This window comes from Hippopotamus amphibius, chromosome 5, assembly GCF_030028045.1.
Source record: "Hippopotamus amphibius kiboko isolate mHipAmp2 chromosome 5, mHipAmp2.hap2, whole genome shotgun sequence".
NCBI classification, from domain to species: domain Eukaryota; kingdom Metazoa; phylum Chordata; class Mammalia; order Artiodactyla; family Hippopotamidae; genus Hippopotamus; species Hippopotamus amphibius.
Window position 1 is genome coordinate 31003634 of NC_080190.1, and position 14579 is coordinate 31018212.

General features: G+C 35.7%; 1 protein-coding gene across 3 annotated transcripts in view; it reads left to right on the forward strand.

Annotated features, from left to right (window-relative positions):
• HPSE2 (heparanase 2 (inactive)) overlaps positions 1–14579 on the forward strand; it is a 748913-nt gene that overhangs the window by 460084 nt on the left and 274250 nt on the right. Inside the window, exon 4 of one of the 3 annotated variants that reach the window (XM_057737262.1) lies at positions 7110–7283. The exons of the other annotated variants lie outside the window; for them this stretch is intronic. Within the exon in view, the coding sequence (XP_057593245.1) occupies positions 7110–7283 (174 nt within the window). The remainder of the gene's footprint in view (positions 1–7109; positions 7284–14579) is intronic. 3 annotated transcript variants of the gene reach the window in all.

Genomic DNA, 14579 nt, shown 5'->3' on the forward strand with positions numbered 1-14579 from the left:
TAGTTTATTTGTTTTAAGGACTCAGCCCAATCTTATTCATTTCTAAATTGGCAAAAAGGACAAGTATACCCCTTGGTAACTATTTTGTGCTTTTGAAAACTTCATGTGAAGGGAGAGTGCTTTTTCTATGTGGCTAAGGATTTAGACGTGTTTCTTACTCTTAGCTCTTTGAGGACAGTACTGAACTGCATAAGGGGAAATTGGTGCTGAGATCAACAGAGTATTGTCAGCTTATTATAATTATGAGCACATGAGAATATGAACAGATTATCAAATCACATGAAAAACAAAATGTAGAAATAGGACATACTTGAGCAGAGCTCAATTGATACTTTGACATCCTCTGAGGCAGCTACCTCCTGCCCTACCCAACCCTTCCAAAGAAAAAAAGCACTTAATGGAAAGGGGCCTGTTTGGGGTAGGGTTAATACTGGGATGACTTCCTAGGTGTCGAATTATGAAGAGACTTTCATGCCTCATCTTGACAGAATTCTGAGGAAGCACAAATTGGAAGCCAAAATTACTTAGCAAATCACATTTAATTCCCAGGTGACACTTGTGCCTCCATAATTTCCATAGAAGAGGAGTTTAGAGGTGGCTATCAGTTAGGAAGTGAGGGATAAGTCCACATCTATAAGTTTGGTTCATACAGCATTTTACATAAGCTTAAGAAAATATTCATTGTTCCTGTAAAATTAATAGGGGCTGGGATACGCTGCTTTGAGGACAGAGGTTATCTGTAAATCAGAAAATCCCAATGACAGTTCCACTCTCCCTCCTTTATAGCTCTCTACTCCCAACCTTTCAAAATGTTTTGCTTGACCAGATTTATATCTTCAGTCAAAACATCTCCCCTTAACTCAGGATTTGTATATTCTGACCACTCAAATTCTTCACTTATATGTCAATTAGGCATCTCAGACTTAATGTAGCCAGAACCAAAATTCTGATCTTTGCCTTCCCTTCCTTCCATCTCCCAATCTTCTACACTTCTTTCTTTCTTTTTGTTTTATATTATTTTATTTTTTAAGCTCTTTATTGGAATATAATTGCTTTACACTGTTGTGCCAGTTTTTGAGGTACACCAAAGTGAATCAGCTGTATTTATACATATATCCCCATATCTCCTCCCTCCTGCCACTCCCTCCCACCCTCCTTATCCCAGCCCTCTAAGTCATCTGCATAACACAGGGAGATCAACTCCCAATGATGGGTGATGACTTACACCTCTTTCTTAAATGTCAAGTTCATCTTTCTGTTGCTCAAGTCAAAAGCTTGAATTTTCCTCGACTCTTTTTTTCCCCTCATACTCCATATCCAATCTTCAGCAAATCTTCTACCTTTAAAATATCCCAGGAACGCAACCACTTCCACTACTCTGCTGCTGCCACCCTGGTCCAAGCCGCTATGATCTCTAGCCTGAATTATGACTATAGAAGTCCAGCTACTTTCCTCGCTCTCACCTTTGCTTTCTATTCACCCTGCAGTCTCTTTTTGGCTCAGCAGCCAGGGTCATGCTTTTAAAATGTGAATCTGGTCATGTTCAGAACCATCCAGTGGGACTTCCCTAGTGGCTCAATGGTTAAGAATCCACCTGCCAATGCAGGGGACACGGGTTCGATCCCTGGTCCAGGAAGATCCTACATGCACCACAACTACTGAGCCTAAGTTCTAGAGCCTGCGAGCCAAACTACTGAGCCCAAGTGCCACAACTACTAAGCCCACACACCTAGAGCCCGTGCTCCACAGCAAGAGAAGCCACTGCAATGAGAAGCCCAAGCACCTCAGGGAAGAGTAGCCCCCGTTCACCGCAACTAGAGAAAGCCTGTGCACAGTAAGGAAGACTCAACACAGCCAATAAAAATAAATAAATAAAATTTAAAACAAACAAACAAATATCCATTCATTTCCTGTGTCATTTAGGATAAGAGCCAAGGTCCTTACAATGGCCAATAAGGCACTACACAATCTGACCGTGCTGCCACTTGACCTCATCTCCTATTTCTCTCCCTTACTTTCATTCTTGGGTAGCCACACTGGCCCCATTGCTGTTCTTCACAATCATCAGTCTCATACCTGTCTCAGACTTTTGCCTTTACTATACCCTCTGCCTGGAATTCTTTCCATAGTTATCCCCTTGACTTGCTCCCTAACCTCCATTGGGTCTCTCCTCAAATGTTATCTTATCAATGAGGCTTATTTAAAATAGCGTACCACCCCCATTGGTTCTACTACCCCCTTCCCTGCTTTACAGACTCCATCAGCCCCCACTACAGCCACATTAGAGGTAAACTCCATGGGGCAAGGACCTATTTTCTGTTTTATTCATAGCTACAACCCTGGAGACTATAATATTTCCTGGCACATAGTAGGTGCTCAGAAAATATTTGTTGAATAAATGAATGAATCCTGCTTGAAATCCCAGCTATCTAGTTGCTTAGATTAACGGGAGATTTTTTTGTTTGTTGGATTGTTATTTGCCTATTTTAGTGTTAAAGTGCCAAGTGCTGAGGAAACTAAGGAAAATGCCCATCATTTATATCTTAGTGTGAATTCATTGACCTTATGCATTTGTATTATAGAGCTGAGATTAGCCTCGTTGAAAAAATGGCTTTTGACAGATTGCAGTCTTGGTTCTTGATTTTTAAAATTTAGCCTATCTCTGGTACTACTCAAGTTACTATTTTGTTTCTTTTTTTCCTTTTGTTGCCACAGAACTTCAAAAAGCAAGTTCAATGTACCAGAGTCTATTCTTTTTTCTCTACCACTAATTCTTTAAGTTCACACCCCAGCCTAAATCGAGACTCTAATCTCATTTTTTGATTAACCATAATAAATTTACTTCCCCTTTCTCCTTTTTCTCCTCAATTTCTTACCAACATCTACTGTCACTTACCAGTGCCTCCTTGAAACTGTCTTCTTTGGGGTTCCTTAATTATATATTTCTGATTTTCCTCCTTCTTCTTTGTCCTCCCCTCCTTTTTTCTTCTTCCTGACCTTTATATGTGGACATTTCTTAAGGTTTTGTCCTGCCATTTTGTCCTTCAAAAGTCCCAGAACTTTCACAACATCAACTATCTCAGCACTACATAGATGACTCCCAAGCCTCTCTCTTGCATCTGCCTCAGACCCTAGCTCCTTATCTTTAACTGCCTGCTAGACAAGGCTCCTTAAAGTTCTGTTCCTATGAAATGCCAAGACAACCTGACTATAGGATATAGAGGCATTGGCACCCTCTGGTGGAGAGAGTAGAAGTCGTCTTTAAGTATCTGCTTGCTTGGATGGAACCTGACAGCAGATGTTGCAAGGAAGATTACATTTGTTGAGCAACTACTAAATGCTCTATATTCAAAACATATGTGATTTTTAAATAAACTGTAGGGTATACTTCTTGAACTAGCAATATTAATTATTAGACATATCTTTCATTGGGAACTTTCACATTCTTACTAGATGATTTTTATGCAACAAACAGGGTTTGGGCTGTGTGAACTTCTAAGCACGATTTTAAGGCAGGAAATTGTTCTCTGATAGATGCTGTGAAGGATATAATGAGATATAGTACCAGTCTTAAGGAACTTGACAGTTTAACTGGGTAAACAAGCCATTCACTCTGGAGAAGTGACTAAATCAGGAGGTAACCCAAGATAAGACAATGTCACAGAAGATGTCACGAGGCACTCAGATGCCAACAAATGGCATAAACCCTGAGTTTAAAGAAGGTTGAGGTCACTGTAGGGAGACTGGTGTCTTCACTGAGGAATGGCTTCATGGAGGGGGCAAGACTTAAACTTATCCTTCACAAAATATTTCCCAAACTTCTAGCACTCTGGTTTTCAATTTTTACCATATTAACAAACTGTCTATATTGTTATTTTTCCACACTTTTCTTTATACTGACACTTTTTTGGTAAATACTATTTTCCTTGTTTTAAACTATCAAATCCATGAAATCACAGGTTTGATATGCTTTTGCATTTGATATATATTTTTCTATTACACATGAAACAAATGCAGAACATCCTCATTATATGGAGATAATCAGATCTAGAAAAAGACCGCTTAAAGGGGATTAATCTACCTAAAAAGAGCATCATTCATAAGAAATTTTGATGCAAAAGTTTAAGGTTTTAGTTTATAAATAAAACTAAAAATTATGAAAATAAATGTATTTCATTGTATACTTAACAAATTATGAGCTATTATTGCAACTATGAACACTTTGAATGAACCAAATGATATTTAACTGAACGTTATTTTTCTGATAAAATAATTTAACTTTTGTGCACAATCATAAATATTAAAAAACATCAAAGTAGACCTCATTGATCTTTTAATATTCAAAATATTTTTGAGCAACCTATTTTGTTATCACTCTTGTGAGTTTTCTCTTGTTCAGTTAACTGATAAAATTCTTCTAGATCATTATTTATTAGTGGATTTGCATGTGATTTAAGCAATTATCAAACATTATTTTCATTGATCTCACAAAATCCTGCGTCTTTTGCTCAGAAACTTGGCTTTCCCACAGATTTGTACTGGGTTTGTCTTATATTGGAGAAATTTACAACATCATTGATTTGCTTAGTGAGGATATTGCCAAGTGGAAGGAATGTGTAAGTCATTTCTCAGCTCAACAGTGAATATGTTAGTGTTAGGATTACCTTTATTTTCCTATGCATCCTTTAACTCTAGGACAGCCTTCTCAAACTTTTTATATATCAGAGAAACTTGAAATAGTCTCAAGTGTCAGGGAACTTTTGGATAAAAATTATAGCTAAATCTCATGGTATGTCAGTGTAATCATTTAGTTGTAGATATTATAATCCAATAATAATTGCCAATGCTCTTTTAAATAGAGTGATATTTTCCTGAGAATCTGTTTAGTTTGGCTGACATTTTTGTCTCTTCTTTCATACATTCCCCCTCCCCACAAAGGTCAGTTGTATAGATAGAAGAAACTTCAGTTTTTCCTTTTTAAAATGTACTACTTGACTTTTTGGTACCTTACCCAAGTAAGGCTAAAAGCATTACCACAAATTTCTATCATATAAATGTTATTAAGGTATTGTATGTGATATATGGTAACCTGCAAGCTTAGGGTTTTTCCTTCCTGTTTAAAACTGAAAATGACTTTCTCTAGAAGAAACCTTTCTAGAAAAGAAAGAAAAAGTAGTTAACTTTCTTTCTTGAAATTAATCCCTTTATTCCTTTTTATGAATTTGAAAAATTATAAGGCAAACATAATATGTTTTTGTTAACTGGTTTAAGCCAAAATGGGGTATAATTTTTCTAAAGGTAGGCTTGTTAGGTTTATTTAATAAAGTTTATGAATTTATGTTAATGTTTTCAATATGAAAATAAATTAACAGTATTGAATAGTAAATTTACTAAAACTATGTGTCAAAGCAATATGAGTAAAATTAGTAGTCTAAGACAACATTTTCTATGAGACTTTGAGAAAACCATTTTCTTACTGAGTAGCATGGTCAGGATTATGTAGATGATTATAAGATCAGTATACACATGTGTTGGTTTCATGATCATTTTAATAGGCCTAAAATGCATTTTAATTTTAATTGTTATTTTAGAACTAAAAATAAATAAGTTTATATATTTTTTAAAATAATTACGTGTATTTCTTTAATGTGAAACCTATGCCGTTTGTTGTTGTTGCCTAGTTGATTCTGGGTTCAATGTGAGAAAAGTTCCCATGGATTTTCTTTTCAACTAAAATGAGACAATTTCCATCCTTTTTCTTGATGCATCTTAAAAAACACTTTCTCATACATATGTGGAGATAAAAATGGCAGCAACCCTATATCCCACTTCAAAAACTGATAATGGATTCAACCAAATGATCATGGTCCTGCTTTGTAGGACTGAAAGACCTGTAACAGCTGCTAATGGAGCACCTTGGTTACTCTGTGTCATCTTTTGCAGAACCCCCTAATGACATCTTATGGTATTCCACAGAATCCCATTTGAGAAACCCAGCTCTAGGGATTTGGATAATGAACACTAGGATAATGTAAACTCCTGTACATAATTATTAACCTAAATTTTTTTTTTAATCTGCATGCCACCTAAAATCATGTCGTCCATATTTTGTGAAACTGTATAAAAGGACAAGTAAAATCTGGATGTGTTTAAAAGAGGGGGAAAAAAGGCATGACAAATGAGAATAATCAGAGCAAAGGCCAGTGGGGCAGGGGATTCTATAATAAGTAGAACTGGATGACACCCACAAAGAATTCTTTGACAATAATAGAGAGGCTTGAAATTGGGGGAAAAGCTATGGTTCAGTTGTAGAGGCCTTGAACTAAAAAAAACAAAGGTCTTGAAAATTGACTAAGGTTTTGAGGAGTAAGTGAAACTAATGAAATTGATTAGGAGAAGATGAATCTGGCAGTCTGGGAAGAATCTAGAAGTAGATAGGCAAGTACATTCTTGTGATAATTCACGCAAGTAGAAATGAGAGCCAGAACCAGAATGCTGGCAATAGACATAAAGGAATGGGATGGGTGTGGGACATATGGTAAATAGCATTCATGGTATCTGGGATCAACCTGACAATGAACATACTTCTATTAGTGGCTATGGTACTTCCATTCTCAGAAATATTAGAAATGTGTAATTGAGTGAAAATTTTTTTTTGGAAGTGCTGCTAGGTTGAGCTACTTTCTAAGACTCCCCAGCCAGTCATCTTTGCTGGACTTGTCTCCTGACAATATTCCTATCATTTCATAAAGGAGGACAGATCCAGCAGTGCCAGGTTTTCTCATTTTTTGAAAAAAACTATAAATCTAGCTAGTTTGTGATATCTTCCCATTTCTAAAGGTTAGCAATTCAACTTTTTGTTAACAAATAAAATATATTATGGACTAGACTTGGTTGCCAGTTTCCACTCTTACCTGGAGTTGTGTGTGCTGCTTTCGAAAATCGCCTTGAAATGTACCCTAAACCAAATGGTAATAGTCCCTTTTGGAAGCCTCTGTGTAATTCCTATTAGCAGAAATCTCATGGAAAGGCTTTTTGTAATAGCTAATATTTTCCTTTTGTTGGCATGTTGATTTGAAAGTTACAAGCCTTTCTCTGCTTCTTCCCAGCCAGGTCTCTAGACAAACTTTATAACTTTGCTGATTGCTCTGGACTCCACCTGATATTTGCTCTAAATGCACTGCGTCGTAATCCCAATAACTCCTGGAACAGTTCTAGTGCCCTGAGTCTGTTGAAGTACAGCGCCAGCAAAAAGTACAACATTTCTTGGGAACTGGGTAATGGTAAGTAAGGATGTTGTTTCCTCTGAATTGACAAGACAGAGGGTAAAAAATAAGATGGCTCAGACCATCTCTAGTACAGTGGCCCAGAAAGCACTTGGGTTGTTTGACCACTGAATTGACCTTCCAAGTAGCAAAAGACCAAACAGTTGGACAGTAGATTTAGTGAATCCCACCATTTGCATCTATAGTTATCCCTAGTTACCTTATTCCAAATATAGGAGAAATGCCAAATGTGATTTATGATTAACAACTTGATGTTAAACCAGATGCGACCTATCTGCACAGCCTAAGCTGCATTTTACAATGTGTCTTCTGTGGAACACAGGTCCTAAAGATGACCCTTATAATAATTTTAAAAGAGTTTGGTCAAGTATATTTGGGAACTGGTCTACAGTATATGTACCTCCTAAAGGTTCACAATGCACATTAGCATATAAAAGGCTCTTAGAAGTCCTGATGCAATGAAATCTGTATAACATTTTTTAACCCAGCATTTCTTAAATCATTTAATCAGGTTGGTTTTAGGGGCATGCAACTTGTGCAGTCACATAGGATCCCATGCTTAGAAGAGACCCATGCTTGGTTTAATGCTCTGCTATTACCATCTTAATTTTTTAAGTAAAGGGATCCACATTTTCATTTTGCATGGGGCTCTGCAAATTATGTTGCCAGTCCTGTTTAATCATTACACTCTGTGCATGTGTGTGTGTGTCTGTGTGTGTGTGTGAGAGAGAAACCTATTATCATCTCATGGAACAATGTTCCATGGAACACACTTGGGAGGAATAGTGCCTAAATCACACTATTTTTCCTAGTGATCTATATGTATGTATGTATGTATATGATATTCTATAGAATGCATGACTCTAATATTGAGTCAACTAATATGGGTTATAGTTAAAATTATGGATAGTATAAATTTGAAAATATTGTGATTCCTAATTAAAAGATATTTTGGTAAACCTTAGAACAAAACAATTGATCCTAACAAACCAAGAATTCTCTTAAAATTACTGTTACAAGTTGATATTAACATTTTTGTCCATGGCCTTGTATATCTGTAGCTAACCCATATTTGTTTGGAGCACTTTGTGTGTGTGTGTGTGTATACATACACATGTGTGTGTGTATTTATGAACTCTAGAATTTGAAGTTCTCATAAGGATGAGGATTTTATAAGAACAAGTGTCTTTTTTCCATTCGGTAGCCATTAACTGAAATGTAGCTTTCTCTTCCTTCCCTGGAGTGGAGGAAACTGGAGGAGAGTTAGGTACCAAATGGAGACTTGAGCTGAACTGAAGATAATTTGTCTATAGGGGGCATAACTAGGGTAGCCTGAGATTTTTCATCTTCCCAGCCAGCCTAGGTTTCATACATTCTAGGACAAAAGCAAGAGTGATGTGATCAGCTTAGAATGAGGCAAAATTATTACAGTATACAAAGCCATTTACTGATCCCTCCCCATCATATCTTCTATTTCATGCTCCTTGACATTCTTTGGTATTTTATGTTGTCTACTCATGACTACCCCACCTACCCTTACCATGCTCCAGTATCAGACTCCAGCCAGCTTAGCTCTTTTCTCCAAACGCAGCAAAATATTCTTCAAACAATGCATTCCCCAAGCAGGGCATTTATACCTGTCATGAGGGACCAATTAGGTATAATGTTTAAAACGGGTAATTTTAAACAGTAAGGAGTGGTAGGGCCTCTGGTGAGCTAGGGAATACAGGCTGTGCCTAAAGTGTTTTCTTTTAAAAATATTTCTAAATAAAATTGGTTTGTAAAAGAATCTCAGCTAGTTGTAGATAAGCACAAAGCAATTAAAACTTACTGGTGGGAATAAATTCTTCCAGGGTTTTTGGCATCTCTGAATTTGGGAACTTATTAAACTAAATAAATCTTTAATTGGCATAACTGAAGTGATTTGGTGAGGTGTGGGATGGGGCGAGTACACACATCTTTCTGTATATATCTGTCTGTTCCAAATAACAGAGAGTTTGCCTCTTTCCATCCTTCCCTCAAATCATGCTAAACAGTTTGGAGACAGAGCTAATTATATTTTTAAAATGTTGTTTAATCACCTTAGCCACACAACACTTGACTCCCATCATTATCTTTTAAGTGTCTCTTCAAGGATTAATAAAAACAAAAAATCATTTTTGAAGAGGAGAAAAGGCACTGTGGTAGATAGAAAAATAGAACGGGATATAGATAGCAAAATAACCAAATCTATGAATTTAAGAATTCAATAAGGTAGAAAGTGTCTGGTAATGTTCTTGTGAGCATTTCTATCAAGGTAGATATAGATGGTTTTTGAGTCTCTAGTCAAGAAGACTAGAGTTGGTCTGTTCCCCTCCCCCTTCCTTTTATTTTAAAAGCTGCATTTCCATTTATTGATATGACAAATAACTAGTCAACTAAACATACCTTTTAGGATTTGAAGATTTATTTTGCTGTTTCTTCTAATTCATTTTACAACTACTGATTGTTTTTCTTGTGCTTAGATATCCCTTAAGATACCAGTGTATTCTGTTCACAACTATTCTGTATTGTATACTCAGGCCCTTGCCCCTCAAAAATTATCTGGTCATCCTCCTGGCCTGGACTTGTCTCTTCAATCTTTTATTCATTTTCTTCTTTGTAACCTTATCTTTTTGGGCAAACATAATAGTTTAAGTATTATATCCACATTTAGGGAGGGACAGTAGAACTGGTTGGTTCTTTTATCACTCATCCTCCCATTTACCCCATCCTGTTAACAAACACTCTATCTTTAGAGCAAATCTGGCATTGGAAAAACTAAAGTAGATATTTCTTTGGTTGTTTCTCCTGGAGTGGCTAAACTTCAAGGGACTAACTTACCTTTTTTTTCCCTCCTTTAGAATCAATGAATAGTGTGGGCTACCAACCATGAAAGCAAAATATACCCAGTAGCAAGAGGTGAAGATTAAGAAAGTTTAGGATGTCAAAGTCAATGAGAGAATGACTTTCTTGATACAGGATTTTTAACTATGTTTTGTAGATATAAAATATTTCCTTAAATATCATAAATTGTAAACTCTATATTTGATTAATGCTGGGTGATTATTGTAATTATTTGCATCTGTTAATCATTGGTGAATCTAAAGTAAGGAAGAACAGGGGGAAATTTTGAAGCCAAGACTCAGATCTTGGAAGTGTAGAATAAGAAATTTGATCCAATTCTGCTCTGGAGAGATAGTGTTTGTTCTATAGAGGGCTATCCTTAACAAAAATTTTCTGAAGTTAATGCAGCATCTCTAATTGAACACTACATTATGAATTGCTTCCCAGATTAGGTGTGTTCCCCAAATTGATGTGCCCACTTCTGAGAACAAAAGCCACTGTAATTAATTACTGAATCAGTGTCACATTCATACCTATGCCTGACCTATACATTCACCAACTATTCTTGTATAATTTTAGTTATATGACTCAGTTGCCTAGAACCTGCTGTCTACTGAGCAATTTCATAAAATCAAATATCTGACCTTATAAAACTTAGCCCCTTAGAGATGATGATTCTGCCAGCCCAGCTTTATTAATTCATTCATTAACTCAATATTTATTAAGCTTTTAGTCTGTGTTTGTGTGGATTAATGTATGATGTATTTATGTATAGACACTTACACATTTTTATTGTATATATTTGTGGTTTTTTAATATTTATTTATTTATTGGCTGTATTGAGTCTTCATTGCTGCATGCGGGCTTTCTCTAGTTGCGGTGAGTGGGGGCTACTCTTCGTTGCAGAGCACAAGCTCTAGGCGTGCGGGCTTCAGTAGTTGTGGCATGGGGGCTCAATAGTTGTTGCTCATGGGCTCTAGAGCACAGGCTCAGTAGTTGTGGCACATGGGCTTAGCTGCTCCGCGGCATGTGGGATCTTCCTGGACCAGCGATTTAACCCGTGTCCCCTGCATTGGTAGGTGGATTCTTAACCACTGTGCCACCAGGGAAGTCCCTATATTTGTCTTTATATAACAGTTATAGTCTTGTGAAGGCCAAACACGGGGTTGAGCCATCGTTTTCAGACACACTTCCAGTTGTTTATGAGGCTAGATCACAGCCCAGAGCTTTAGAGAACTGTATTTTTATTGGATAGAGTTTGATGGTTAGGGAAGGAGAAGAGGGGGAAAGAGGAGGAGAAGGGAAGATAAGAAAACATATATAGTTTCTTTACCTGCTTACTTTTCTCCTTTTCCCCTCTCCCTGCCTGCTTCTCGCCTTCATCACCTTTATCTTCTCCATTCTTTCACCACATACTCCCATCTACATACATACTCTCATGCTGTTTAGTAAGTTTATAGACTTGTACAACCATAACTACAGTCCAATTTTAGAATATTTCCATAACTCCAAAAAGATCCCTCATGCCAGTTTTCAGTAAGTCTCTGTAACCACTACAAGTCCCAGGAGACACTAATCTGCTTTTTGTCTTTATAGATTTGTCTTTATAGATTTGTCTTTTGTGAACATTTCATATGCCCGGAATTATACAATATGTAGTCTCTTGCATCTGATTTCTTTCACTTAGCATGTTTTTGACATGTATCCATGTTGTGACATGTATCCATGTTGTAGCATGTAAAAGTAGTTCATTCCTTTTAATTGCTGAATAGTATTCCAATGTATGAATATATATCTATCACATTTTGCTTTTCCATTCACCAGATGACAAACATTTGGATTGTTTCTACTTTTTGACTATGATAAGTAATGGTGCTGTAAATATTCATATACAAGTCTGGGTGTGGATATATACTTTCATTTCTCTTAGGAAGATACCTGGGAGTGGAGTGGAGTGGAGTGGAGGTGCTAGTTTGTATAGTAAATGTATGTTTATTTTTAAACAAAACCACCACACTACTTTTGAAAGTAGCTGTACCATTTTACATTTTCCCCAGCAATGTATGAGGATCACAGTTTTTCTACATCTATGGAAACACTTGTTAATGTCTATCTTTTTGATTATAGCCATTTTAGTGGGTTTGAAGTAGTATGTTATTATGGCTTTAGTTAGCACTTCCCTAATGACAAACATCTTTTGAGCATCTTTTCATGTGCTTATCAGTCATTCTTACATCTTCTTTGGTGAAATGTCTACTCAAAGCTTTTGTCTTTTTAATTGGGTTATCATATTATTCAGTTGTAAGAGTTTTAAATATGTTCTGGGTACAAGATCTTTATCAAACATGATTTGCAAATATTTTCTCCGAGTCTGTAGCTTGTTTTATCACTTTCTTTATGGAATATTTTGAAGTTCAGACATTTTGAATTTTGATAAAGTTCAGCTTATCAATTTTTTTATTTGATGTGTTATGCTTTTGGTATCATATTGTTGCCTAACCCAAGATCACAAAGGTTTTTTCCTATTTTTTCTTTTAAAAGCTTTGTAGTTTTTGCTCTTAAGTTTGGGTATAAGATCAATTAGGAGTTAATTTTTGAGTGTGGTGTGAAGTCAGAATCGAAATTCATCATTTTGCATGTGGCTATCAAATTGTCCCAGCATTGTTTATTTAAAAGATTATCCTTTCCTTACTGAATTCTCTTGACGCTTTTGTCAAAAATCAGTTGACCATAAATGGGTTTTTTCTGAAATCAATTACCTTCCACCAACCTGTGTGTCTGTTCTTGGACTACTATACTAGGACTACATTGTCCTTTTTTTTTTGGTATATGTATTTATTGCAAAATGATCGCCATGATAAATCAGTTAATATCCATCACCTCACATAGGTACAAATACTTTTATCTTGTGATGACAACTTTTAAGATCTCTCATAGCAACTTTCAAATATACAATATAGTATCATTAACTATAATCACCATGATGTACATTACATCCCCATGACTTATTTATTTTGTAAGGTAAGTTTGTACCTTTTGATCATCCTCACCCATTTTGCCACCCTCATGCCTGTCTCCAGTAACCACCAATCTATTCCCTTTCCATTTTTTTTTTTTTTTACATTGTTTTGATTACAACAGTTTTATAATGAGTTTTGAAATTGGGAAGTATAAGTCCTCCAACTCCATTCTTCTTTTTCAAAATTGGTTTGGCTATCCTAGGTGTTTGCATTTCCATGTAAATTTTAGGGTCAGTTTGTTAATTTCCTTAAGAAAGCCTGCTGGAATTTCAACAGAGACCATAGAATCTATAGGTCAGTTAGGGAGAACTGCAGTCCCAATAATGTTGACTCTTCCTACCCATGAGCATATATTTGTCCCATTTATTTAATTTTTAATTTTTCTCAGCAATGTTCAGTAGTTTTCAGTATACAAGTTTAGCACTTCTTTTGTTAACTTTATTCTTTTATTCTTTTCAATGCAATAGTGAATGGTATTATTGTCTTAATTTCATTTTTGTATTGTGCATTGCTAGTATTTAGAAATGATTTTATATATTGATCTTTTATCTGACTGAAGTTTTTAGATCTTGTATATTTTCCCCTACATGTGTGGATTCCTTAGGATTTTCTGTATACAGGATATGTTGTCTGGGAATAAAGACAGTTTTACTTCTTCCTTTCTAATTTAGATACCTTTTATTTCTTTTCCTTGCCTGACTGCACTGACTAGAGCTTCTAATACAAATATTGAATATAAGTGGTAAGAACACACATTCTTGCCTTGTTTGCAGTCTCAGGGAGGAAACATTCAGTATTTCTATTAAGTATGATGTTTTACCATTAAGCATTCAGTATTTCGCTGGTAAGTATGTAGATTTTTCTTAGATACTGTTCGTCAGATTGAGGAATTTCCCTTCTATTCATAGTTTGCTGACAGTATTTATCAGGAATGGGAGTTGGATTTTGTCAAAAGATTTTTTATTTTATTTTGTTTTGTTTTGTTTTGTTTTGCATCTGTTGAGATGATGATGTGGTTTTGGTCTTTTATTCTATTAATATGGTATTTTACATTAGTGGGATTTTGATATTAAATCAACTTTGCATTCCTGGTATAAATTCCACTTGGTCATGATATTATAACACTTTTTATATATTGCTGATTTGTAAATATTTTGTTGGATATTTTTGAATCTATATTTATGAGAGATATTCATCTGTAGTTTTCTTGTGGTGTCTTTGACTTTGGTATCAGGGAAATATTGGCCTCATAAAATAAGTTGGAATTTGTTCCCTCTTCCTCAATTTTCTGGAAGAATTTATGAAGAATTGTGCATTATTTCTACCTTAAAAACTTGGTAGAATTCACCAAGTAATCCATCTGAGTCTGGGCTTTCTTTGTGGGAATAATTATAATGACTAATTAAAT